Source organism: Vigna unguiculata, chromosome 3 (assembly GCF_037176805.1).
Source record: "Vigna unguiculata cultivar grain cowpea cultivar isolate G323 ecotype 2 chromosome 3, ASM3717680v1, whole genome shotgun sequence".
NCBI classification, from domain to species: domain Eukaryota; kingdom Viridiplantae; phylum Streptophyta; class Magnoliopsida; order Fabales; family Fabaceae; genus Vigna; species Vigna unguiculata.
This window is the reverse complement of record NC_140794.1, coordinates 25,016,008-25,043,599: the sequence shown is the minus strand read 5'-3', so window position 1 is coordinate 25,043,599 and position 27,592 is coordinate 25,016,008. Positions and strand designations below refer to the sequence as shown.

General features: G+C 35.3%; 1 protein-coding gene across 2 annotated transcripts; it reads right to left on the bottom strand.

Moving 5' to 3' along the window:
• Positions 1-197: 197 nt before the first annotated feature.
• ABF3 (abscisic acid responsive elements-binding factor 3) lies at positions 198-3,530 on the bottom strand. 2 transcript variants are annotated; one of them, XM_028064326.2, is made up of 5 exons: positions 3,351-3,530; positions 1,268-2,474; positions 809-880; positions 684-713; positions 198-504 (listed from the first exon to the last, which is right to left on the bottom strand). In XM_028064326.2, exons 2-5 carry the CDS (start codon positions 2,330-2,332, stop codon positions 430-432), a joined length of 1,242 nt encoding a protein of 413 aa, XP_027920127.1. In that variant the 5' UTR covers positions 2,333-2,474; positions 3,351-3,530; the 3' UTR covers positions 198-429. The 2 variants fall into 2 exon arrangements, with proteins under 2 accessions (XP_027920127.1, XP_027920128.1); XM_028064327.2 differs by having other exon boundaries at positions 684-717; positions 812-880.
• Between the last annotated feature and the right edge of the window lie 24,062 nt (positions 3,531-27,592).

Genomic DNA, 27,592 nt, shown 5'->3' with positions numbered 1-27,592 from the left:
TTTGGTAATCTCTAGGCCAAAAAACAACAAAGATCACTAGTGACTTTAATTTTGCTTCAAAGCATTGTAGTGGTCTTAGTCTTGATTACTAAGAAAGCATTCAAATTGATAATGATAGTGTTTTCAATGTAATCAATGAGATTAGAGACAGTCTAATAAGCTTGAGTTATCTTATCATCCTGCAATAGAAAAGAAAATAGCATTCAAACACATATAATAATTCATTATTTGAAGATACATGTTTAACAATGTACAACTCACCACTCCTAGTTCCTATACATAAAACTAATAATAGCTAGCTACCACCCTATCTAGTGTTGGACTGCTGCAATTACCTTACAGTTCACAAACATACTTCGATCCTTATGACACAACAATGACTTCCTTCGTATATCTGTTACTCAAACAAATTACTCACATTGTCTACCACTACCATGGTCCTGTCAGTGTCCTTCTCAAGCATTGTATTTTACTTATCCTTGGCTGGCATGCAGGGTCCGAATCCTGATAAGATAAACAAATAAATAAAGTTTATTTGGCTTTCAAACTGTGAAAATAAATTCAAAAATAATCTGTGTCGGTAAATTTCTATATTGGTGTTAACCAGTAGAAAAAAGTGAGGAAAAAAGAGGCATTTGATGAAGAGAACATTGGCAGAGAATCATATGCAAAACAGATTATACCTTGTTCTTCTGCATTTCCTTAATTTCTGCCTGTAACAAACCAATTGTAATCAGAGAAAGCCAAAACCTTTGTACACATTTTACTGATAAGTGATAAGGATGTTTGGCGCAGAATGACAGCATACCTGTTTTTTTTGCAATTCTCTGTTTATTTCCTTAAGTTTTGCAACTTCAGCTTCCAGTTCGAAAGTGTAGGCCTGCCATTCACAAGAGATAGAATATTATAGTTACGTGACTTACAGAAGATCCACCCACACAGTAAATCACTAGATTGTTGTTGACAAGAACGCATAATGACCAGATAGAAACAGTGAACATTTTTTTTTTTCTGTAAAAATCTTTAGAATAAAACTAACATTTTTGTATGAGTGAGAAACAAAAGAATGTTTTCTCAAAATGGTTTATCTTTTCAAAAGAAATTAAAGTCACATAATTTTGTATAAATATAAAATTAAAAATTTATTAATACTGCTTGAGCTGAAACTTAATTCTGAGATGGTTTAAAAAATAAAAACATGTTTTACCCTTACTTCTCTCTAAGTATATGTTAGAACAGTGGAACTAATGCAGTGATGAGTACTAACCTGCTTACGAGCCCGTGACCTGGCAGCTGATTCTCTATTTTTTATCATTCTCCTTTGTCTTCTCTCAACCACTTTCTCTATAGCGCTGCATTTTCTTCCCCTGTTGATTGCATAAGGAACTGGAGACAGTGAAGAGTTGTCTACATTAGTTCTTGTAATTACATCTGATGATATTTTCCTTGAGGGAGAAGCCTCTGGATTACCCGAGGCTAAACCAACCATTCCAACATTCAATGAATGCTCAATCAACCCTCCTCTTCTGCCAGGGCTAGCAAGTGGAGCACTATTCAACAAATGCATAGGAGCAGCAAAAGCTACATTTGCAGGCTTTGGAAAAAGTGGTGGTGGATGTTGTGTCGGTCGGTGAGAGTGGTTTGAGTTTAGAGGTAAAGGAGGAGGTTGTTTGGGAGCTAAGTTATTGTTGGTCTCCACCACCCTCTCACCCATATTCCCATTACTTCTATTAGGTTGTTGGAAACCAAGAAGTAGGCCATTGTTATTGTTTGGTCTAGGAAAGTTACCAAACCATCCACTGTTATTTGGTTTTCCAATTTGTTGTTGTTGAGGCACATCTTCTCTCACCACCCCAGCTCTCACCAAAAACTCCTCTAAGGTCATTTCTCCCAATGTTGGTTGCCTTTGAGGAATGGATGAACCACCATTGCCATTGCCATTGCCATTCCCATCATTGGTCCCACCACTATCTTTGATCAAGTCCCTCCAAACCTCATCTACTGTTTTCTGACTAAGAGTCCTTGGCAATGTCAAAGAACCCTGTCTTTGCAAACCACCACTGACTGAGTTAAGGTTGTGGCCTTCTCCTATACCAGCTGAAAATGCCAGGGCCTGAGTCTCTTCAGCTGTCCAAATGTTCTTCAAGAGTTCATCCATGTTCATGGACCCAAATTCCTTCCCAACCCCACCCATGGTGCTCTGAAACTCATCAAATGTAAGGGAGTATACTGATGATGGCTGTCTCAGCAGAGAACCAACATTTGCCGACGGTGTCTTCCCATGCATGGCATCCCAAGTGGGGTTATTATCATCGTAGTTCCTGAAGTTCATCTTTGCTTTCACTTTCCAAACCTTGAAGCAGACGTTAGAGCTTTACTTAAGCAAGCTTTGTCTTAGGTAGCAATCATGCCTCAGTAGATCGTGGGGTGTTTTCAGACACTGATTTGGAATGGTTTCCTTGGATTCAGAACAACTATAAAGAATAAAAAACATTGGGACAATTAAAGCAATTCACTGATAAAGTTACTAAAAGAGATCATTATTAATCCCACCCCACAATCCTTAAAAACAAAACATTCAGGCAGAACGCTGTTCCATCTTTTTTAAGGATCAGTAGCAAAACAGCTAGGAAAAAATTTCATCTAAAGCGCAAAAATCCAAAGCAGTGCACATGGTGAAACACTGAAGCCTACTATGATTGAATTGTAGAGAGAAGTCAGATCTAAACGTTGTGCTGTCTGTTATTTATGTATTTTGACCAGGTGAAAATATCTTAGTAGTTTTGTAAGTTAGATTAAATTAACCTAACACAAAATCTGATGATGTAGATAGAACTTAATTTTTCAAATGCTTCAAATTAAAAAGTTAAGTAATTTCTGCGAGATACCAACACCCTTTTTAAGAGTTTAACAGAACCCAACTTCCTTTTTCGGGCGAAATCACAAAAAATCTCTCAGACGCGTCACCATCTCCTACCCAATTTTCTTTTATCTTAAAAAAGTAATTGTCAATATTATACAAATTTCACATCCAATTATGGATACGAAACTCCCTTGCTCCACACACCCGAAAAAAAAAAAAAAAAACTACCGCAACAACTAAGCCTTATCCAATTCCGCTGATTCTCCACGCCACAGAGCCTCGCGGCGATCGGAAAAACCCAAAAGGCCCATATCGATTAAACTAAAATTAGTTGGGAGGAAAGAACCATATAAAGAAAGAGGACCGGAGAAACAAAAGGAAATGGAAAGCGAACTAAAAGAGCGTGGGAATGGCTCAGATATGGATATGAAGAGGAAAACAATGGAGGTGACTGTGAGGACGAAAGGGAAATTAAAATTAAAGTTACCTCGGGTGAGTGTTTTTGTTCATTCACTGATCAAACGCGTTGTTGGACTCTCTAGGAGTAAGGAGTGTCGTGTCGCAGCGATCTTGAAATTGGGGAGTGTGGTGGTGTCGACAAGTGTCTTGTGTAGTGCCGCCTCGACACGGGTCCGAATTTAAGAACACACTCTCTCTCACTGCTGCGTATTATTGGACTTTTCTCTCAATTATAATATTTCCAAAATATAAATTTGGAACCACACTCGTCTCAAAACGTGGCCCAATCGTTCCCAGTTGAATCTGTGACGTGACCTTCACCCAATCATGTATCGAAATGTGTGAGGATCATAGCACTTGATGATGCTGCTTTCCGACAACATTTTACATTTGTGATTATCACGCCTTTGGATTTTTTTCTCCCCATTTTTTTCTTTTCATATTTTCTCGTTTTTGCATTATCTTTTCCATTTTCAGCTGTGGTAGGAGTTTGTAGAAATAGTATGTTCTGCAAGGTAAGGTAGATAGATGTTTGAATCTATTCCCTTGGTTTTGTCTATACATAAGTCCCTTAAATAACTCCTCACACCTAATTTAGTTGTAAGTCAAGTCACTATATTAATATAAGAATATTTATCTTCACCCTAAATGCACTTTTTGTTTTGGATAAATGAATATTTAAAATTCTTTTTTTATTAATTAAATTAAATATCTAAAATTTAAACTGTTAAGGACAGGTTAAACAGATGTAAGGGACTCAAGACTCTTACTAACTCTAATAGAAATTGGGTATTGGTGAAATTATTGTAACTGTGTATGAAATTTGTTGTATTATGTATCACCAACTAAAACAAGTGAAATAATTTGCATGATAAAGATAAAAATGTCCTGTGTATCTTAAGAATATTCTCAATTATAAGTTCAAAATATGCTTAATGCAGGTAAAATAATCAGTGAATATGCAATTTAAATTACTAAATTAATTTTTGATAAAAATTTGCTAGGGGTTAATTCTACCAACACCGAATGATATTGCAGCTTACTTGTGTAATTATAATGCTCGTAAGCACTCCATAACTTTGATGTGACTTTAATTATTAAAAGAGTTTGATATTTTAAAAAGTTCACACCTATATTTCTTTTATGATTTTATATACTAACAAAATAATAAATATGAAAGTAGTTAGGTGACTAAGTTTTTCTTTTTTTCTATTTTCAATTTTTTTCCATGAAAATAAAATGCATTTATAATAAAGAATTATTACACTATATTTTATAAAGGCTTTTTTTTTAATATGTTATTATTATTATTATTAATTTATCAAATTAGATAAATTCATATGTAAAACTCGTCTATTATTATTATTATAAAAAAAGATTATTTTTCCTTTATTAGCTTTTTTAAGTAACAAATATCGCTAAATATAGTGTAATATGTTGGTAGTTAGTTTTTCTCTAAAGTATATCAAGAGTTGATCTTCCAACATATTTGTATGAAAAATATTTATCAAAAATATTCCAGTTATTCAAGTACTTTAAAATAATAGTTTTTAATGTTATATATATATATATATATATATATATATATATATATATATATATATATATATATATATATATATATATATATATATATATATATGAATGATGCTACATGAAAAATTGTAACACCCCATTTAATTTATAATCATGATCAAAGGAAGAGTCACACAGGATAATACAGAAACATAGTCCTGGAGTTTAAACACTACTCCATACAATAACCAAGGCACACAACTATGCCACAACTAAATCAGATACAATGTTCATCACTAATCAAAATAGGAAATTAAAAGTCAGACTAATACATGGGCCATAGCCCCAAAAAGAAAGTCCAAAGCAGTAGAATCCAGCCCAGATAGCTAAGCAGCGAAATCATCTCTTCCTTGTTGACCTCGAGTACCTCTCACATCTGCTCCCATCAATAAATTGATGATTATCGCAAAAGTAGAAGAACAACATACAAAGAAATCAAACAAACAAAGGGTAAGCTAGAGTAGAAACAGTTTATCAAGTAATCACATGCTATTACACAATCCAAACAGTATTCATCAACCAATCATGTTATGACTTCTCAAACAATACACTAGACTTAGACTCGACTCATCCGGATTACATATAATATGGTCGGATTCAGCGGATACTTGCACTTGTGGTGGATTACCCTGCTCACCCCCGAGCTGCTCACCCTTGAGCTAAGTGTTACAAATGTTACAATGTTTCAATCCCCCACACACAAGGTTAGCCCTTAATAAGTTTCAGGCCAACTGCTACTCTCACCACAAGAGTCAGTCTGCTCTAAGTGAGACTAACTAACTCCTTAGAGTGTCAGGATGCAACCTTACCTTGAATCCTTACCAAATTATATAGATGGGGCACCACCATGGACTCCCACTAACAGGGGTCATGGAATTACGTCCCGACCACTAAAGCACCACTAGGAAGTCTCACCTAGAGACTCGTGGATTTACGTACTGACAACATACCAATCACATTCCAAACAAACAAATAATATTGATCATGCATTTAACATCTCAGGCCATCCTTTGTAACCCATCCTCATTCATATTCCATGTTGATTTCATACCCTCTCATTCTTCCCAATTCAGGGATATAGAACTTCACCTCATACCAATACCATGCCATCAATGTAATATTATTGCTCATATCGCATTCATGACCACATATATAACCAACCATTTCATTGAAATCGCATGCCAAGATTTATCCAATTCATCATTCACAATCTATGAATCCCATCACTCATGTAAATTCTTTCATCTCATACTTTATAAATGCATACAAAGATATACATATATCGCAAAATAGTATTCATCCCAAATAAATGATTGCCAACATTTAAGTACCTACAATTGCATACAATCAAGCACAACACACAACCATAATTCTTACACCAAAATTCCTAAGAAAATTTATTATCACAAAACAAAAATCACTATAGTAATGCGTGACACATTTCTCAAGCTACAGACATCTAATCGACGATCCAACCATTCAAACCATAAAATAGCATGTTATTAACCAAATGTCAAAATTTGAGCTCAATCCAACAGTTAATGAGTCGGGAAAGTATATTTTACTAAAACTGCGCATATCAGAAAAATACACAGTCGCCCAATGACCAAGTCAACTCGCCGAGCGACGGAGCGACGCATCCAGAATACAAGAATAACGTCAAATATCACAGTTTCATGAATATTTGAACCCCTAACTTAGAAATATACAAAAAAAACTAACGTTTTTCCTAATCTTTCCTCATATTTCACAAAACATTAATCGCATAAAATAGAAATAACGTGAAATCCTAGCTTCCCTTACCTGGAAAGAGCTAGTCCAATTGACTCGTATACCCAACAGTGAGCACCATAGCTCCGGGGACAACTTAGTGAGCTGGAAAAATAGCAGAACGGAACAAAACAAGGTTATTGAGGTGAGTCCTAAGGAAATACGAAAAAGCTAGAAGGGAACTACTACGAGCCTAGAAGCAACTTACATGGAGTGGAAGAGCTTGAGCTTGCTTGGAGAGGATGGGGAACCAAACCCTAACAGAGCTTTCTGTTGGGAAGTAAGGAGAGCGTGAGAACGAATGTTTTCTGAAAGTGAGTGAAACTAGAGTGTTACAACAAATTAGGGTCTTTGGTTCCCTATGGGCCAGCCCTAGGCCCAACTGATTTGGGGCAACCTTTTTTAAATTAGAGCAGAGATAAAAAGAGGGTTTTACATTGTCCCTAACAACAAAAATTTTCGTCCTCGAAAATTCACCGATGGGATAGAAAGAAAATCGTGTTTTCCTCACGTCCTTCGACAACCACCATCTAAACATGACCGATTTGATGACCCCAACACCTATAGTCACTGGAAACTTTACCTTTGTGCTATGCGATATGTGTCCAACAATGTAAATTGGTTTAGTCACTACACTCGAACTAACTTCCAACTTGCAACCTTAACACTAGAATTGCTCCCTCATACTTGCCCAACTAACTTGTATCTGATATACTAACTCACCCACCATATGCTCTCCCCTACCTCTTGTAGGTTTTTTTCTTGGAAGTCTTATACCACTTTAAGTCTCAAACTAAAACATGTTCGTTATCACTTCCCGTCACCTTGTTCACTCCTTTATGCATCACTCCACTGACTTGATCACTATTGAGTTTTGGCCTACTACCTCACCATCAACACTCTTGACCACTTTTGTGCATAATGACACTCATTACATCTTGCCTCCTGTACTAATTTCAACCAATGGTAACAAAATTCACAACCAAGTCATTCCATTTCCAAATTAAACTTCCCTCTTTTACAACCACCAAATTCATTTTGGCATCTCACCTTCATTTCTGATCTACTAACTTGTAACCATCCTTCCACAAAAGCCTTAGAACCATGTCTTTCCTTGACTTGAAATTTTTAGTTTGATTTATACCTATCAACTCTAAGATACTTCTCAACTAAGATTTTTCTGAATTGCTTCTTCCCCAACCTTGTTGAGAGACTCACTAGTTCTAGTCGGATGACTAAACTAATGAAATCTCCTCACACATTCTCTTTCCAACCCAACCACTTATGTTTCACAATCAAACCTTACTCTTAACTCGTCGAATCACAGATCTTGAATTCCATTCCCTAGCTAAACATCTACTCTCACTTTCTGAATTCCAAGTTGGCACTCTAACTTGAAATCATAACTCAGACCATCTCCTGCTACTCTTGCACAACTTTCTCTAAGTAACCCCATAATTCCAACTCTAAATGATTCTCTGAACATCTTCAATTGATACTCATAAGAACGACACTTTTGCTGTTCAACAAGAATTGGTTGTCGTAGAATACTCTAGGTCGTGAGTAAGATAGTTCTTTTCACGCACCTCTTACCCTTCATAAGTATCACTTGTCGTCATCCCGTTGCGCTACTCTGATCAACACACAAAGTCACTTATTTGTTTACTCAAAATGATGCTCCTTTCATGTCTGTCGTGACAAGGAATCAATCATCGTTGAGAAACCTTCCTCCAAAACTTCTATGGAACTTGCAAAGCCCTTTTGACTCCCCTGTTCATAGCTTTAACATCCTATTTTCTCAACATCGCATCCACCCTTTTTAAACCATATGTCTTACTAGTCACTTTGACCTTTGTCAATAATCCTCTTGAACATTCGAAGGAGTCTCTTCACACTTGGAAAACTCGCTGCTAAACCTTGATGATACCGCTAACCTGTTTGAAATTTCTTACCTTCATCATGTTTCCACCCTTTAAAACCATAAGCCAAAAAGTATATCCTCCCTTATCCAACATTTACCCTTGAACAATCCATCCTCCCACTACCTCTCCTTTAAGATTCACCAAACTCGTAGTCATCCTTGTCGTTATATTTAATATACGCCACTACTTCTCCAAAATCTCCTCCACTTCCGTATTTACTTCAAATTCTCAGTAGGAACCATCCAATTAGAAATTATTGGCACAAGTCCTCCTTCAGACACCAATGCGAAAGTGAACTCCATCACACCAAGGTTAAAATGCTAGTACTTGCTTCAGAACACATCTACAAACTCTTCTGCTATCGGGATCCTTTGCGTCTATTATTCACTTTCCTTTGTCAGATGACTCTGACTCACGTGACACTATGCCCCCCACTATTTAGTTTGATTCGTACTTCATTCGCAATCACTGACTTATCCCCTTTTAATCAAAGAACACCACCTTGTTGGTCGTCTCAGCTCATTGGAATGAGATTGAGAAAATAACCAATTCACCCTTGAGACTATGTCCCAACCTTGCAAAGGAAACAATTTGAATTGGGTTTGAATTTAAACACTTTGATCACCACGAAGGCACCACACACCCGAGCGAATCTTCACTTGGCCGCTATTGTAACAAAACCACCTCCTCAAACTCAGCTCCTTCTTGCAAACAACCATGACTCCTATACCATACTAACAACATCAAAGAGTGTACGACCCTAAGTGAGGCCAAAACCCATAATCCAACCACCACCTTTGTAACATGTATCTTTTAAATTAGATCACTTGTGCTGGCCACTTTAGTGTCAATCATCGCAAACACTCTCATAGTTACTCAAAACTTTTGTTTTCCTTCCCCCTTTCCTCGTGCTGTGGCATTACTAATTGTCCTTCCCTACAAGAACAAACTTAACTATGTGATTCTCCTTCTGATGCTTGAAATCGTCCATCTCATATCCAATGTCAATCCTTCCTCTTTTGTGGGCCACTTTACTTAGAACATCCTTTTTCCTCCTAACTTGGGTAACTACTACCGCTGAGGAGACCCGACTACTCCTTACTTAATTGATCTGGTATATAACTCCTTGTATACTCCCTTCTCCTATAACATCATCACACTTGGCTGATCTTCAAAGCTCTGCCTCCCATAAGCTTCCAACTCCATGTCTGATTTCCCTATATAGTTCACGGCCTCCACCCTCAACCTCAAACCTCCCACACTGTTACACTTCGAACCTTAGACATTGTCAAGGTGTAAAACCAAGTTGATTTCTCAAACCTTGCCACATGTGCACACACCGATATCTTCTCATATACTAATCTCTGAACTCAACTCTTCTTCTAAAACTTGTGGTGTACGATCTTAGAACTTGATCTTGTACCTCTCTCTCTCAGCCCAAAGCATTGCTTCTTAACTTTCAACATCATTTCTCAGCCCTCTAATCCAAGACTCAACTATCATCATCTATCAATATATAATCCTCTACATCTTCGCACCTTTGAGACAAGAGATTTCCTCACAGACTCCACTAATCCTAATAAGGGTGAGTAGGTCAAGTTGAGCTTCAATCTGCATTCCCTCATCGCTACATACACGAGACACGAAACACAGAGGCATAACAGGACAACTGGAACATAAAGGCAACACTCCATCATCTATAGACAACCAAACCTTTCGTCTGTCACCCTTCCTCCCCCAAACCATTAGAATTAAGAAAGGAAAAACAACCTTTGATCTAGTCATGAGTGTGCACCCTCATCACTTTATCAAGACGTTTTCTGTTCTTAAAACTTTTGGTTTCATTGACAAACTCGACTAGACTTGACAACTTACGCCCGCGAGACATGACAAACCCACAACCTCAAGTCATCCTAAGGACGAACTGCTTTGATACCATAAATGTAACACCCCATTTAGTTTATAATCAGAATTAAAGGAAGTGTCACACAGGATAATACAGAAACACAGTCCTGGAGTTTAAACACTATTCCATTCAATAACCAAGGCACACAACTATGCCACAACTAAACCAGATACAATGTTCATCAGTAATCAAAATAGGAAATCAAAAGACAGACTAGTACATGGGCCATAGCCCCAAAAAGAAAGTCCAAAGCAGTAGAATCCAGCCCAGATGGCTAAGCTGCGGAATCATCTCTTCCTTGTTGACCAAGAGTACCTCTCACATCTGCTCCCATCAATAAATTGATGATCATCGCAAAAGTAGAAGAACAACATACAAAGCAATCAAATAAACAAAGGGTAAGCTAGAGTAGAAACAATTTATCAAGTAATCACATGCTATTACACAATCCAAACAGTATTCATCAACCAATCATGTTATGACTTCTCAAGCAATACACTAGACTCAGACTCGACTTATCTGGATTACATATAATATGGTCAGATTCAACGGATACTTGGACTTGTGGTGGATTACCCTACTCACTGTAACATCCCTGGCTACCCCTCCGCGGGCCCCAGAGGCTGTCAGGTTACTACAGCCCAATGCACCCCAACCCATCTTAATGCAAAACATCCAAATTGTTATCTTTTGAAATAAGTATACATGTTGTTTCAAATAATACTCGAAAAACCTTTTTAAGGAAATATTTGATACTGAAATAAATTGTTAAACATGAACGTGATGTATATATGAATAAAGTTAATGGAAATATTAAGTCAAATGGTCTTGCTTGTTTTGATATATACAACTCAAAACATGGTCTTGTATAATACAACTCTGAAAGGTTCAAAAAGAAAATGTAACCTTCTATACATGGACATTGATCCACAAGCTAAGTTATATCAAGCTTGTATATTGTTTAAAAGATTTAAATTATTGTGTTATCAAGCATAAAATGATTTTATCTCTATAATTACACAATTAAAAACCATATTTTTGAAAGTCTATATAAACACGAAGACATTAGATAATAAAAAACACAAGAGACAACATACTTTCTTGAGCTATATTTATTTGCTTTGACCTTTATGTGTAATGAAATATTTAGTGGTAGTGTGTTGAACCATTGTATTCTTCACTTTAAGGAGTTCCCCACATATGAGGAACATCTTGCCATCTTCTCTTACTAAGAGTGATCTTTTCTCCAATCTATATATTGTGATTGTAGCCAGCTGGAATTAAAGAACACCTAAGTTCTTAGTTTCAGCAGGAGATCGAGAGGGATAATTAAAAGTAATTGGTGTACTCGTTGCAATCAAGTTTGATTAGTGGAACCCTTTAAGATTTTATTAAAGGAGAACTAGACATAGTCCTAATTGTGGGTCAACCAATATAAAGTGTTTTCTTATCTGTTAGAAGATCTAACATTTTTTAAGAAAATTTTTGTAACTCTATCCAACACCTCCTCCCCCCTTCTAAAGCATGCCTAGTATTCAGTTGGCTCTTAATGTTTCTTCCAACCAAGGTGCATTTGCTTTCTTTTACACATTTCTAATCAAGATTGACTAAACCTCTTCGTTATTAATAAGAGGTCCACCTCATTTAGAAAGCAAACTTGAAATCAAGTTAAATAAGCTTTTATGAGAAATTTAAGTGTCTTAAGAGTATGAAACTTTTCTCTATGAGTTTTTATCTTGGAGAGCTTCAAGACACTCAAAATTCTAACAATTATTTATGTCCATTTTCTTAATCCATATTGTTTTTCAACTTTATGTTGTCTTGTTTTTTGCTTTTAACCTTAGCTAAAGGCTTTTCGGATCTCCCATGGAGGTTACTTTGCTTTAAATTTTTCTTTGACTTATATATAATATGCATGTCATGTGAATACTACATCTAATTTATTTTTTCCTACTCTTTTTTTTCTTTTCTTCACATATTACATTATGCTTAATGTGTCCTTGTGGTTCTCATAATTTCCTTATCTTTTGAAAGGCTAAGTCAAAGGAAGTACTTGAGAAACTCAAAAGACTGGGAAAAGACGATGGTTATAAGGCTACCATCCTTAAGAAAACAATGCCTCCCATGGCTAGTAAGAGGAAGAATCCTCCCACTTAGAAAGCTTCAAATGTTCCAATTGTAAAAGTATGAAAAGTTTTAAAATAATTTCAATCCAAAAACTTGTAGTTGGGAAATAAATTTTGATATTAATTGATCCTCTAATTAATTCTCCTATCACTATCAATCTAGCATGTAACTTACAAATATCCTTTCCTCTTATCAATTCATCATTATTCTATTTTTATTTCAAGTTTTCTTAATATATAATGATAAAATCTTCTATCAAAGGAAAAAGTTCTAGTTAATTTCAAAGAATCATCAACATATATTGATGATGTCTTTTTAACAAAATGTTCATGAAAGAGACCTAAAGTTAAAAAAGTTTATCAATGTAATCCTACCATTTCTAAAGGTTTCAATTGAGTCTCACTTTTCTTTAAAAATAAAGAATGTAGTCTCTTAAATTAAATTAGAATTAACAATATTTAACAATCACAATGTAGCATAATAAATTGATTATTTGGAAAAGTAAGTTAGCATAAAGAAAACTTTCACTAACATAAATACTTTACTATGTGGCAGATACACTCCATGACAATAATAATAAGAAGATGAGCTAAGTTTTTCTTCAACACCTTCATTGTGTAGAGCAACATAACAACCTAATTGTTAATAGAGGAAAGAATAAAAGTTTTATGTAAGGGAAAGGAGCACTACTGGGTGCAAGATTTTCGATTTTAGTTCTACAACACTTTCTATGATGGTTATTTAGGCGTCGTAGTTACAGGTGATGTAGAAAATACAACCTTTATATGATGCCGAGAAAGACCTGACATGACAAGTTGAACTTACTATGCGAGGAATTGACTACTAACTAGTGCAAACGTTAATTATCAAGTTCACGTAAACAATGATCCTCATTGACCCCAAATAGCGAAAGCGTTTCAACAAACTCTAGAAATTACATATAAAATTCAATTAAGGAAACAAACAAATGCTCCAACTTTAGTGCAAACTTATGTGATTTCATCAACTTTGCTTGCTTATTCAAAAACTGAGTGTCCTAGTCCGTAGATGTGCCTTGAATACAAAATTAAACAAACATAAGTATTTAAGATAACAATTAATGGGAAATCAGACAAGACATGAAAAATGTTGACATAAATTAGGTAGGATTGAAGAGGGGAAAAAGTTATTTGCATGCTCAAAGGTGTCGCTGGACTAACTCGAAAGAAACTTCTCGACACCTTCTGATGCTAATCTTTCTATATAGAGATAAGAATGTGTGACGAAGATTGCGAATGAGAACTCACACACGACGAAAGGTGCATTGGAGCAAAACTTAGGTTTTGGAGCACAATTAAAACAAATTGCTTTTTTTGTCCCAAACTTTAAGCAAATCTCAATATAAAATTTTAGGGTTAGGAGAGTACTTACTTGATACAATCCTATCTAGGAAAGAGTATGATCACTTATGAATTTGAATCCTCAAGAGACAAAAAAAAAAATCAGAGAAGAATGTGGAATAAAACATAAATTGAGATGCCACAATCTTGTAGATTGATAAGTCAATGAAGATTCACCACAAATATTGCCATCTTTGATAAGAATCAAAGTTCGAGACACCATAATCTAACGAATTACATTGATTAGTCAATAAATATTTGCCACAAAAACTTCAATCTTTTATAAGAATTAGAGTTCTAATCCAAGAACTAAGAGAATCCACTCTCAATGAAAAAATCAATTTTCATATAATGACCATCCAAGGTGTCTACAAATGTATTTGGTGCCCCTATATATAGGGACAAATGTTTAAGCCACCTAAGGGACCCTAAAATAAGCCTAAAGACATCTATTCCAAAATAACTTAAAATTCAAAAATAGAAATGAGCTGTTAAAAAATTTAAAAGAAAATTAAAAATACTTATTTTCTTAAACTATTCTATAAATAAATGTGTTCCAAGCCATGATCTTCACGTCTTCATGTCCTTTGAATTGCAAAGGCTCCTCCTCAAGTTATTCTTGTATTGAATAATGAAGCTTGAATTCTCAAGTGGTATGACTTTCAGGACAAATTCTCTTTAAGAAGGAAGATATGATAGAAGAACCTGAGGAGATGTGAACTGGTTGAGACAAATCACAATGTCAAATGAAAAAGATTCAAACATACTATGTTAGGTATTAAATTAACACCAGTGCAATAAAGGCTTTCTGCCTCGGTTATTTTTCACATTTTGCCTCGGGTCTGGAACCGAAGCATATTGGGGCGAGGCCAAAAGGTACACATTTTGGTCTCGGTTGTTTTGAAACCGGTGCCATATACACCGTTTTCTGCCTCGGGTCAGTTACGACCGAGGCCATAAGTGATAAATATTTTACCCACCACAGGATTTCTATCGCACAGCTTCTGCACCAGAATCATCAATGTCACCTAACCGCGACGGCACCAGTGCCAGAAGATTACGTGTGTGTCCCTTAAAGAATGAAAGTGACAGAAAGAAAAAATGCAGAGTTGGAAGGTGAAAATGGTGTGGTTATGGTGGAGTCCCCTGTAGCCAAATTCGCTATCCATGAAGTAGTAGCTACTGCTGCCTGTTCCACTGATGATCCTGGCCCCGATTCCATCAAAGACTTCAAACTGCAAAATCCCAAATTTCATTTTTCATAACTCGCTTTTTAAACTTTTTTTCGATTGTGAGAGGAGTGTGAAATAGTAGTAGTACCTTGGAGAAGAAGAGGCACGCCGCCAGTGAATCAAACGCGCCGCTGTAGCAAAACTCCGGTTTCCCGAACGTTGAGAGGGTTCAAGATGCTGACGCAGGATTGCAGAAGGTTGTGGCGGTGGAGGAGGAGGTGGAGTACTCGGAGGCGATGGCGACGGTGCTGCGGAGGTCGCGGAGGAGGAGGGAGAGGTCGAGGGCGAAGGCGATGCGGTCGTCGTTGTTGCTGGAGATGCGGTTGACGCCGTTGTCGGTGACGAAAGAAAGCGAGAGAGAGAGAGAGAGAGACCGCGCGAGAGAGAGCGACAGAGAGAGGAACCCTATGGAGGCACTGGCGCGGGGAGGAAGAAGGGTTCAAGAATTTCAAACCCTAAATAAATCCTATGGCTTCGGTTGTTAGAGGAACCGAAGCCATTAACCCCCTTTTGGCACCGGATCTCCTTGGACCGAGGCCTATACCCTGATTTCCAACCACTTTTTGGATTCGGGTCCTACTGGACCGTGGCCTATACCCCTCTTTGGCACCGGTTTTGAGCGAACCGGAGCCTATACCCTTCTTTGGCTCCGGGTATTTAGAGAACCGAGGCCTAAAACTTGGCTCTAATTGCAAAAATGCCACCGCGCCATTATATGCTTCGGTTCCTGGCCAACCGAGGCATATAAGGCGAGGTAAAATGAGAATTCTGCACTAGTGTAATATACATGGTAAATATATACTATGAAGGTCTTTCAATAATTGAGATAATAACTTTTCCTATAATTATTACTATGTCAGCGTATTTCACTTATTAAGCGTATTTCACTTATTATGACAGAACTATCTACACCAATAATTTATTACAAAAAATGTTACCGGTCAATTTATTATGATAGGTCCACCTACACTTATCATAATAAGTTTAACCTTTATTAGAAAAATGCCACCGATCAATTAATTTATTATGACATGTCACTACCCCCATTTTAATAAATTGTTGATTACTATATTTCCATTAGTAGAGCCATTGTAAGAAAAGAGGGAAAAGATTTTGATGCTGACATCCATGACATCCACAGCCTACAAATATTTTGAACTTTGGTTTTTACCTTCTAGTTTGTGTAGGACATTGAGTTAAAGTAAACAATTGTACAAAGAATTTGATGCAGATAATTGTTTGAGTTCACTTATATTATCATACAAGAATCTCTCCTCAAAAAATGTTGCACTTGAAATGCTTTTAATTATGAGCTTTTGTATCTAGAAAGATAACACCATAGGAAGATGGAATCTTGAACATTCACTCCAAGAAATCTTTTTGAACATAATTTATTTACATATTATAATTTGAATTGTATTATGATATATTTTTGGAAAATGATTATTTAATAGTGAAGTGAAAGGAGAAAGACATGAGGAGAGAGAGTGTGGTGGTGGAAGATAATGGATAGCATATTGTTGCAGAGATGAGGAATAAAGAGAGTGTATTGGTGAATAGTAGAAGGAAATGGTGGTGCATGCTCTGTTAGTGGAAAAAAAGAACACTTGAAATCAGAATCTTTTATAAGATGGCACAGAACCGTCCAAAATGCCCAAAGAAATTCAACAACATTTCTCATGCTTAATGCTGTAGACCTGCGCTTTGTACCTTGAGTGCCATTTATGTTCCAACATCATCATATCACTTATAATAGCAAAATAGCATACCATACTTCTTATCACATTTATATACATCAACTTTTCCCTTCCTGGTTAAGTTCATTGTATTGTAAAAATAATTCATCTTCACCAATCAATTCTTTTTTTTTTTTTTTATAAAATTTCATTTAGTCAATAACCACCATAATACTATGAGGGGAATTGATATCCAGCTAATAAACTTTAATAATTTATGATGGGATAAAAAATCTATGGACCTCAACTTTACATGAAACATTTACGCAATATTTTATATATTATTATACAGATACGTCTATGAAAGAAATTTTTATTATATATATATGTTTTTTTTGTCAGTCTATATATTAAATTATATTCTTTCAAGAATAAAAACATCTTAAACGAGACGTAAATGAGCGATTTTTTTTTTCGAAAAGTTTTTTTTGAACTTATTAAGGATGGATTCTTATTAGTTGTTAAAATCAAATAGAAGTTTATCTAAAAAACTCTTTCAAACTTAAGTTTGTACTATAATTTATTGAATGAGTATTTCCTTTGATATCACTGAGTATTATAGCGTTTTTGGATGTTTGATATATAATAAAATTAAATAACAAAAAATACGTTATTTGTGAATAGGTACTTAAATATCAACTTTCAATTCTTAATTCATTACTCTACTATTTGGATTTATGAGTAACAAACAATTATATTCATTTTTTATATAATAATAATAATATATACAAATTTGAGTATCTCGTCGTAAGTGGGTAGACATATGAATCCCTCAAACTCAAAAGTAGTTATTTTAAATAATTTCGGTAAGTAATAGTTGTATATTTTAAGGATGAATGAGGTTGACAATGTTGATTTATTAGAGATGACTTATTGAATGCTTAAATTTTATGACTATTTTAGTGAATGAATGGCCGTTTTAGTTAGATTGAGCTTTCACGACCCTTTTAATGAGGTATAGTTGGTACAACCATAATGGTCTTATTTATAAATAATGATTTGAAGGAGTGTTTTTAATAATCATTAATGAAGGATTTTGGAGTCTTTAAAAGATCATAACATTTGGGTGACAATAGTCTCATTTCTTGCAATATGTTACTTTTGGGAATAGTTCAAGTGAGTCAAAAGTTTCACATTAAATATAATAGATAAAGTTAAATACTATATAAAAATAAAGATCTATAACACCCTTACCTTAAGATTTTGGGGTAAAAGTTGTGTCAAATGACTTATATGTGTAGACCAATGTCATATATATATAGAACCACAATCTCTCAATATGACTATAACCATAACCAAAAGGACTCACCCTTGAGGGGAGATTAAAAGTTCCACATTAGATATAATAGACAAAGTTAAACACTATATAAGAATAAAGACCCATAACACCATTGCATTACCTTGTGTTTGGATGAAGCATTCCAACAATGCTAAGAAATTGAAATGCATTGTATTTGAATTGCTTGCAATTAAATTCCCTTCATTTTCTAAATAACTTGTTTGGATAAAAAAATTAAAATATCTTACATTTCAATTTCTTATTTAAATAAATAATTGAATTTCTTATGAGATAAAATTTTATTTTAACAATATTTATTTTAGGCTTAATTATGTTTTGAACTTATGATAAATTTGGAAACGGGCTCGAGGACTCAAATGGGTATGGCCGACTCAATTACCCACCTGAGCTGGTTTGACCCGACGACCCAAACGGGCCAGGTCGGCTGGGAAACCCTGACGGGCTAGGTCGACCCAACGATCCAGACAGGCCTAACCAGCCCGACGACACATACGAGTTGGTCATGCCCGTCAAGTTCGTCAATCTGATCGACAAGTTGGTCAGGCATGTAAGAGTTGTTGGGTCGGTCAAGCCGTACGAATCGTTAGGCCTACTTGACACGTTTAAGTCTCCAAGCTTGCCCGACACCCCTAGGTCGCCCAACCCTGTGTGGGTTGTCGAGCCCGCCTGTTTTATTTGGCTCATTAGGCCTATTTGGGTCGCGCGACCCGTTTGTGTTGTCGAGCCGCCCAGTACATCTGGGTCGTGGGACCCGCCCAACTGATGTGGGTCGTCAACCTCGCCCGGCCTGTTTTAGTCGTCAGGCCCGCTAGACCTATTTGTGTCGTTGGGCCCGTCTGACCCATCTTAGTCGTTAGGCCTCTCCGACCTGTCTTGGTCGTCGAGATCGTCCGACCCGTCTTGGTCGATGGGTCCGTCCGACCCATCTTAATCATCGAGCAAGCTCATCCCATTTGTGTCGTCAGGCCTATTTGGGTCGTTGGGCTCGTCCGACCCATTTGTGTCTTCGGGCAACCCGATACTTTTGATTGTCGGGGCCACACGACACGTGTGGGTGGTTGGGCCCGTTCGACCTCTTCTAGTCATCGAGTTCGTCCAGCCCGTCTTGGTCGTCCGACCTATTTGTCATCATGCCCATCAAGTTTGTCTTGGTCATCATGTCCATCCGGCCTGTCTTGGTCGTCGTATTCGTCTTATCTGTCTTGATCGTCATACCCATTGGGTCCATCTTGGTCATTGGCCTCGTCTAACCCGTCTTGATTATTGCACCCATGTTGGTCTTCGGGTCCATCCGACCCGTTTGGGTCATCAGTCATGTTCAGCCCGTCTTGGTCGTTGAGCCCGTTTCGCTCATCTTGGTCGTCAGACCCACCCAACCTATTTGTGTTGTCAGGCTCGTCCGACCCGTCTTGGTCGTCGGGCCCTCCCGCCCTGTCTTGGTCGTCGGGCCCTCCCGGCTTGTCTTGGTCGTCAGGCCCGACCGACCCGTCATGGCCGTCTTGTCTAGGTCATCGGGCTCGGCTAACCAGTTTGTATCGTCAATCATGTGGGTCGTCGGGCCTGCCCGACCCGTTTGTGTCGTTAGGCTTGTCTGACCTATCTGGGTTGTCGGGCTTGCCCGGTCCGTCTGGGTTGTCGGGTACACCCGACTCGTCTAGGTTTTTGAGTCGTCAGCCCGGCTCGTCGAGTCCACCTATGGACTGGGCCAAATTGACAACTCTACCAGAGATGTCTAAAGTGTGAGGTTGAGTGAGAAGAATTTCAAATTCCACCTATTTTGAGGGTATTTAAATTTCTACTAATTTAGTTAATTGAAATACTTCAAAAAAATGCTTGCATTTTAAATGCTTGTTTTTTAAATGCTTTTTAATTTCTTTATCCAAACTAAGGATTTCATCACAAAGAAATCTAAATTCTGCAAAAAAAATGAATTGCTTCATTAAAATGCTCTATCCAAACACACCAATAAGTTTTTGGGGATAAAAGTGGTGTCAAATGACTTATATGTGTAAAACCAATGTCATATATATAGAACCACAATCTGTCAATATCAATAACCCATATGTGATAAAATATATAACCCACTTTTACTTTTACATTTCTTCGTATCAAATTTCTCTTAGAAAGTGGATTATGTGGAGGAAATATCTCTTTTGTATTCCTCTGATGTGATGTGAATGTGAAGTAGGTATTGTTAATACCTTAAACGATTTAATCCTCATACAATGCCTTTAAATAGATTTTTTATGATAATAAAAACATTAGATTAGCTAGTAATAATGTGAGTTATAATTATACAAGCTTTCAAAATGTGTTTTATGCAACTTATAGCCTACCATCTGGACGAGTTTACATGTTTTTTAAGGATAAATATCTTAATCAAGTCATAATCATAAATGGTTTTTGAAAGATAAAATGAAACCTAGATTGGTAAGGTTATATTTGGTCCTAATAGGTAACACGAAATTATTTTATATATAAATTTATACATCACAACGTTCATTAGAACATCAAAAAGGAAATAAGTTGTGCTTCGCAATATAACATCATTTACTACATGTGCTTGAATTGTTTCCGTAAAGAGAAAAGATATCACACACATACACAACTTCAACTTACTAAGACAGTTTTGTATGGTTTAGTTAGACTTACATTATACGACCTTAAAAGGTATAAAAGTCATCAAGAGGTCCATCCAAGGTGTTGGGTCTTGTCTCACTCATTATTGGGTTACCTCCTAGTTTTAGGTGTTATTTGTGGATGAGCTAAACCTTTGTATTTCTTCACTAAGTGAAGTAACCCTGCAAACTTAAATTATCCTCTGTTTGAGAGCTCTTTGCTTCTTGTTTTTGAGGTCTTAATCTTAGCGAGATTAAGAAGGGATAACAAGGAGTGGTTTGTGTATTTTTTGTAATCAAGAGTGGTTGTGATCATTCATTTGATTAGTGGAACCTTTTAAGCAATCGTCTTAAAGGAGAATTAGACATGACCTGTGTATTTGGGTGAATCAATAACAAGGAGTGGTTTGTGTACTTTTTGTAATCAAGAGTGGTTGTGATCATTCATTTGATTAGTGAAACCTCTTAATCAATCGTCTTAAGGGAGAATTAGACATGGTTTATGTATTTGGGTGAACCAATATAAATATGCTTTGTGTTTTTTTGTATTGCTTGCTTGCTAGTCAATCTAGAGCCAATTATTCTAATAATTATTGATCCCCAAATTGAGGTTTCCATTTTAGAGTTTTCCTAATAGTATAATTGCAAATCTCCTACCCAAGAACAAGTTGAGAGGGTTGGGTTAAGCTTGGTTAGGGGGAAATTAATAGGTTTTCCTCCATCTTAGATCCTGATTACTTTTGGATACTTATGTCAGTTGCACAGTACATTTTTTAGTACCTATGATGGGATTATGTTGAAGAGTTCATTGCTTCCTTCAGTGTTTATGCTAGTGATGTGGTAAAGTGTATCATGGTTGAGACTTGTAATGTTAAAAGAAGAGTCCACATGAAACCTTTTATGAATGGAGAGGGCTTTACCATTTTATGCAATTTATTTTAAGGAACTCATTGTTATTTTTCCTTTGTCTCCCTTTAAGTGTGATATGTCAATTGTCATGAATGTGCCTCTTCGTAAGTTATATGCTAATAGTCGAGTTTTCTTGAAATCCTTCCACATCTTTTGTCAATATTTTCTTATAACTCCCACAATAAATAAATTCATCTATCTTTACCTACTAAAATACAACTCCAAAGTTGGTTGGACATTTTTGAATGTTGCCCAATATGGTCTCTCTTTTACTTTATATCTCTTCATTAAAGTTTTTTAAAAATAGATTCAAGCTAAAAACCTCGTTTTATAGTTCAAGAAAAAAAGTTTACTTTTTCACCCAAATTTAACGCTTCAGTTTTCGTTATATTGGTAAAGGCCTAATAAATTTAAGTTAATAATTGAGTATATTATTGGCGTTCACGATAAGGTAAATATAGAAATCATTAAAAACTTTCCCTATCTAATAAGCTACAAGGGTCTACTTAGTGTGTGACCAATGTAAAAAGGTTTTGTAGCTTGATTTAAGGGTAAAAACTTAGTTTCTTAGCATTCTTTGTCAGACTTGAAGACAAGACTCAAGTCTCAATTGAAGATATGTTTATGAAGATCACCGAAAGAAAATGCCTAAGATGTGTTTCAAAGTTCTAACTTTCTTTGAGTGTTGTTTGGTGTCATTCACACAAGATATTCAAATAATCTGTTTAATTCAACATACAATCTATAATGAAAGTAGTCAAAGAAAATGTTTTTACAAAAATGAAATTAAATATAAAATTCTTTTCATCGTTTTTAATAGTTCAAATTTGTTTGTAATTGATTAAATATTTATTGGGAGATTTCAAAATTGTATACTTGATTATCTATTCTTTTACTAAATTAAACTAGAGAAAAATTTAATTATTTTCGAAGTTATCAGAATTAGAGTTGATTATAATATTTTATAATCAATTCAACGAATTAACTCATTAAATGAAGAACATATTTAATGATTAAGCATGCTCCTTAATCGATTAAAACAAAAAATGTTTGTAATAGTTCTTCAAAATTCAATTGGGATAGTCGATTAAGTACTTGAGGGTAATCAATTAAAAATGTTAGTTCTTGTTTTAAATCATTGTTTTCAAAATCAGATAATCTCAAGATTTCAAACAAATTTTGCAATCATTTTAAGCTAATTATATTGAGATTAACAAAGTAGTTTTATACTTTCTAAAATGCTTTCAAGCTTCCCAAATTTAAAGGTGGTGTTGAGTTCTAATAAGGTCGTGATTGGTTTTATTTTGGTAAGCTCTAAGACATCGATGTCAAGTTAGAAGATAAAGACACCACAATGATTTTATTACCTTTTTTCCTCACGAGAACTCGGTAATCTTTTTTAGTATAAGGAAGACTTGCATAACATTTGAGAAGGTTATGTGTAGTTTTTATATAAGGGAGCTTCAATTCAAAGTATTTGAGAGTGTTGATAATACATCATCTTTGGGGTTTGTGATCTTTAAGAAAGACAACAAACTGAAGAAGTTAAATGAGATGAAGGATGATCCTAAAGATGTGAATAGATATTGCAAGCAACCAAAACATTGGAGGGGTATTGTTTAAGATTAAGGAAGCCAAATTATATGAGAACAAAAGTTAAGAAGGTGGAGTTTGATGTAAATTATGATTGTAAGAGAAGAATCATCAGGTAGGAACATACCAGATTTCAGATACCCTTATCACATATGATGAGTTTGATGTCAATAATGTTTTTAATGGGAAATTGTGTTGTTTTCAAGATGGTTGGTATAAACACTATACAAATAAGGATGCATAACAATATTGTTCGTACATAGACCAAAGTCGAGTATTTCTGAAGTTGAGGAAGAACATGATATCAATTAAAGCCTTTGCTATGAAGGGGTAAAAGTGTTGTGTGAAGGGTGAAGTGATGTAGGTCAAGGGGAGGAGTGGTGTTATGGTGAGACAAACCAAAAAAGTGGTGTTATGGCGATGCAAAGATCAATGGAAGAGAATATTAATTTTATTTAAGGGGTTGTTTGTTATTATTGAGGCTTTTGATGACACAATGTCTAGTAGTGTAGTTTGGCATATGCATTTAAGACACATGAGAGTACACATATAAATAAAGGGGGTAGGAGACTAAAAAATGCAGAATTTTATGTTTTGTTGTGTTTGGAAAGTAGCACAAGAAAAGCTTTCCTATAGGGTTGCACAAGATGAAGGTCATAGTAAAAGATGTCCATTTAGATTATTAGAGACCAACAAAATTTCCAACCTTGAAAGGTTCAAGGTTGTAACTATTGGTTTAGTAAAATTTGATCAAAGGTTCCTAAACTGTTTAACTACATCTAATCTTGTATCATCTATTGTTTATTATTTCTAAAAGGAGTCTTAATGGTAATTTACTACTTATTGTCCTATAAACTTATAAATATAAACATTTTATAAGAAATTGAAGAGATATATGAATTTAAAAAATAATTGATTTTCTTTTGTGATAGAGTTTTGAGTTACTAGAACCTAAAGTTGCTCTTACAAGGATACTTATGGAAACTAACTCCATCACTTATCCCTCACTCTTTTATCTTTCTTGAGTGTGATGTCAATATTTTTCTCCCAACTAAATATGAAAATGTTCTCCCATTCATTTTCTCATAGTTGGTAGTATTGCTAAAGTTACTCTTCAACTTAGTTAAGTGAGATAAACTTCTGTGCTAGGGTTTTTTCATGAACAATTTCATTTTATCAAGAATTTCTTAATTCTTGTGGTGATCCTCAAGGCTTATCAACTCTCATTGTTTGTGACACCTACCTTTATATTCTTTTTCTGTCTAATTGTAGTTCTACATGTCAAAATCTCTATTTTCCAATTCTACAAATTTTAGGGTTCATTAGTGATAATACCACCCATAAATTCTGCATTTGTTCATCAAATTTATTAATTGAGTGATACAAAACCTTTTCAGTTATTTTTGTTTCTAAACCACAAGCCAAATTGTGAATTTTCACCTCAATTTGGAATTACCCGATTCTAAGTTTTGTAGCATGAGTTATGTCCATGCCTTAGTTATGTCCAAAATTCATTAAGGCTAAGAAGATTCCTCGTTAAGTTTTTTATATAAATAGGAAGCTATGTCATTAGTTGTTGTTGTTCAACCATACACAAAATTGTGAAAACATAAAAGTTCACTAAGAGAGAAACTTTGTGATGGAAGAGGACTTAAAAAGGACTAAACTCTTCTCAAGTTTTTTGATGAGAACTCAGTACTTGGGCTCCTCATCCATAGAAGGTACCTTGGAGAAACCCTTAGGGTAAATAGTCCCATTTAAAGACTTCAAAGAACAAGAAGAGTGTCACACAAAAGGGTTGTAAATTTGAATTCAATTGAAAGTGTCATTACTGTTGGGATTTTTAGGGCTTTTGAAAATATGAAAGATATGAAATATATGAGAGATATATGTGATATGTTATACGGAGGAACATATTTCTGTATTTTATTGATATACCCTATATATAGAGCAAAATATAACAAAATATCAAGTATAAAATATTTAGAATATCTTACTCCTAATCTAAAATAATAACTAATTTCTAAAACTGAAACACATATTTAAAACTGAAATATTCTCTAAAAACTAATTTAAATAAAAAAGATATTAAGTAATATTCTCAACAATTATAAGAGGGAGATACCTCTTATTTATAGAGTGAAGAACCTCTTGGACTTAATAAACTAGGGGATGTGAGACTAAAAGACACAAAGTGCAACTACACAAGAGGAGTTTGACATATAGCTTTTTCAAGTACCATATCTCCAAAACGTGTTTTCTTCAAGCCTTTATAAGTGTTTTGGTTTGTAGACTTGTTGCATAATTGTCTAGGTGTGTTTAGGGTGGTGCATTGTCCTTTATTGACTTTCTCATTTAGGGTGTTTTTGACTTTCTAGTGAGTATGGTTGAAGATTGACTTACAAATTAGGATAATTAACTCCTTATTCAATCCCTAATTGAGTTCTAATTGTAGTCTACTTATGTCTATACTTTTTACAAAAGAAATGTGCTAGTTCCTTTCAAAATATTCAAATCCTATTTACATTTTTACAAGACTAAGATGAGGGAAGAAAATTCTTGTATATATTCTTTTCAAATGTAGAGTCTTTCATATTCTTTTATCTTAGTCAAAAGTGTGGTGGTTGGATGGTCCTCCACCACTTTGAGTTGTGATCTATGACCATAGTGCATTATGTGGTATTAAAGTTTGTAGCACTTCAATTGAACTACATTACTTTTGTGTGTAGTTCTTTGTTGTTCCTTCATTTACCTTCTACTTGTTTTTTTTTTAGATTTTCTCTTTTTCATTTATCTTTTGTGATAGATGCTTTTGTAAGTTTGAACGAGCTATCCACACCACAAGTAATAATGCCACTTTAGATGGAAATGCATCACTTCTTCATAATCAACTAACCTTTGAATACTTTTGATAGTCACCTATATTAGTCAAAGACCTTGCTCCTTCCCTTTTCTCCTTTGCTCTTCTTGGTCAAAACGTCCTCGACTTTCATGTGAGATTCCACTTGATATCTAAATTTCTATCACATTGCAGAAAGGCCACGAATATTCTTTCAAGGGCTATTTGGAGATTTGATTGACACTAAAAATATCTCACACTTTTAATAGTTTATGAGTATTTTGTCACAAATTGGGCTTGGAAAGAAGGTGTAGAATCGTCAAATAAGTTGCTGAACCAGTCCAAAATCATTCGTGCAAATGGACCCACAAACTTCTTGACATTTTCTAAGCCCTTATTCTTTTTTCCTAGGATTTTCTAAGTCGTTTTCCACTACAGTATGGTTTCTTCATTTTTATTGTAAATCATTCGTGGTATCGATAACTTGCTACAACGTAGAACCATTATCCTTTCGACAATTTTTTGGATGTCGTGTTTCAAGTTGTGGCGTCACTGTGTTGGTCTACTTCCATTTTTAAGTCCATGTTGTCCTCTTCAAAACCTCTTCAAACTAATTCACTCAATAAATCAACATTTCTATTATACTATTTTTGTTCATATTTTTTTTTTTAATATTTGTGCTTAGATATTATATCCAGTTAAGTTCAAATTCAACATCTCCTTAATCTTCCCTCTTTAAATCCTTAGTGGAAAATCAATATATAACAACAAAATTGACAATGGTGGAGAATTTTCTAAACTTAGATATTTCTTTCAGTGTCACCAAATCTTTTAACTACCCTCCATACACTTCACAACGTAATGGATTATTCCACCACAAAATCTCAATCTAAATGAAACCACAAGCTTGGGGTGGGCAAAAAATTTAATTTTCTTGATCCAATCCACTTTTGCTCCGATCCACTCCATTTATAATCCATTTTATTAAAAATCTAATCCATTTAAAATCCATTTAATGGATATGGATTCCAATCTAATTTACATTTTATATATCTTATGGATTGGATATCCATTTTATAAATCAAGATTTTTAAATATGGATAATCCAAAAAATCCAATCCAAATTTTCAATTTAAATTTTTAGTTGGGTTAGACTAAAGGTTGAGATGAACTGTGCTAAATTCAGACTTGGATGGGCCTTGCTCGACGACCTATACGGATCAAACAGGCCCGACAACCATAAGAGGTTGGGCGGGCCTAAACATATGAACGAGATAGGCGGGCCCGACAAACCGAACGAGTCGATCAGGCCCAATGACCTGATGAGTCACGCGGACCCGAAAACCCGAACGGACCAGGCAGAA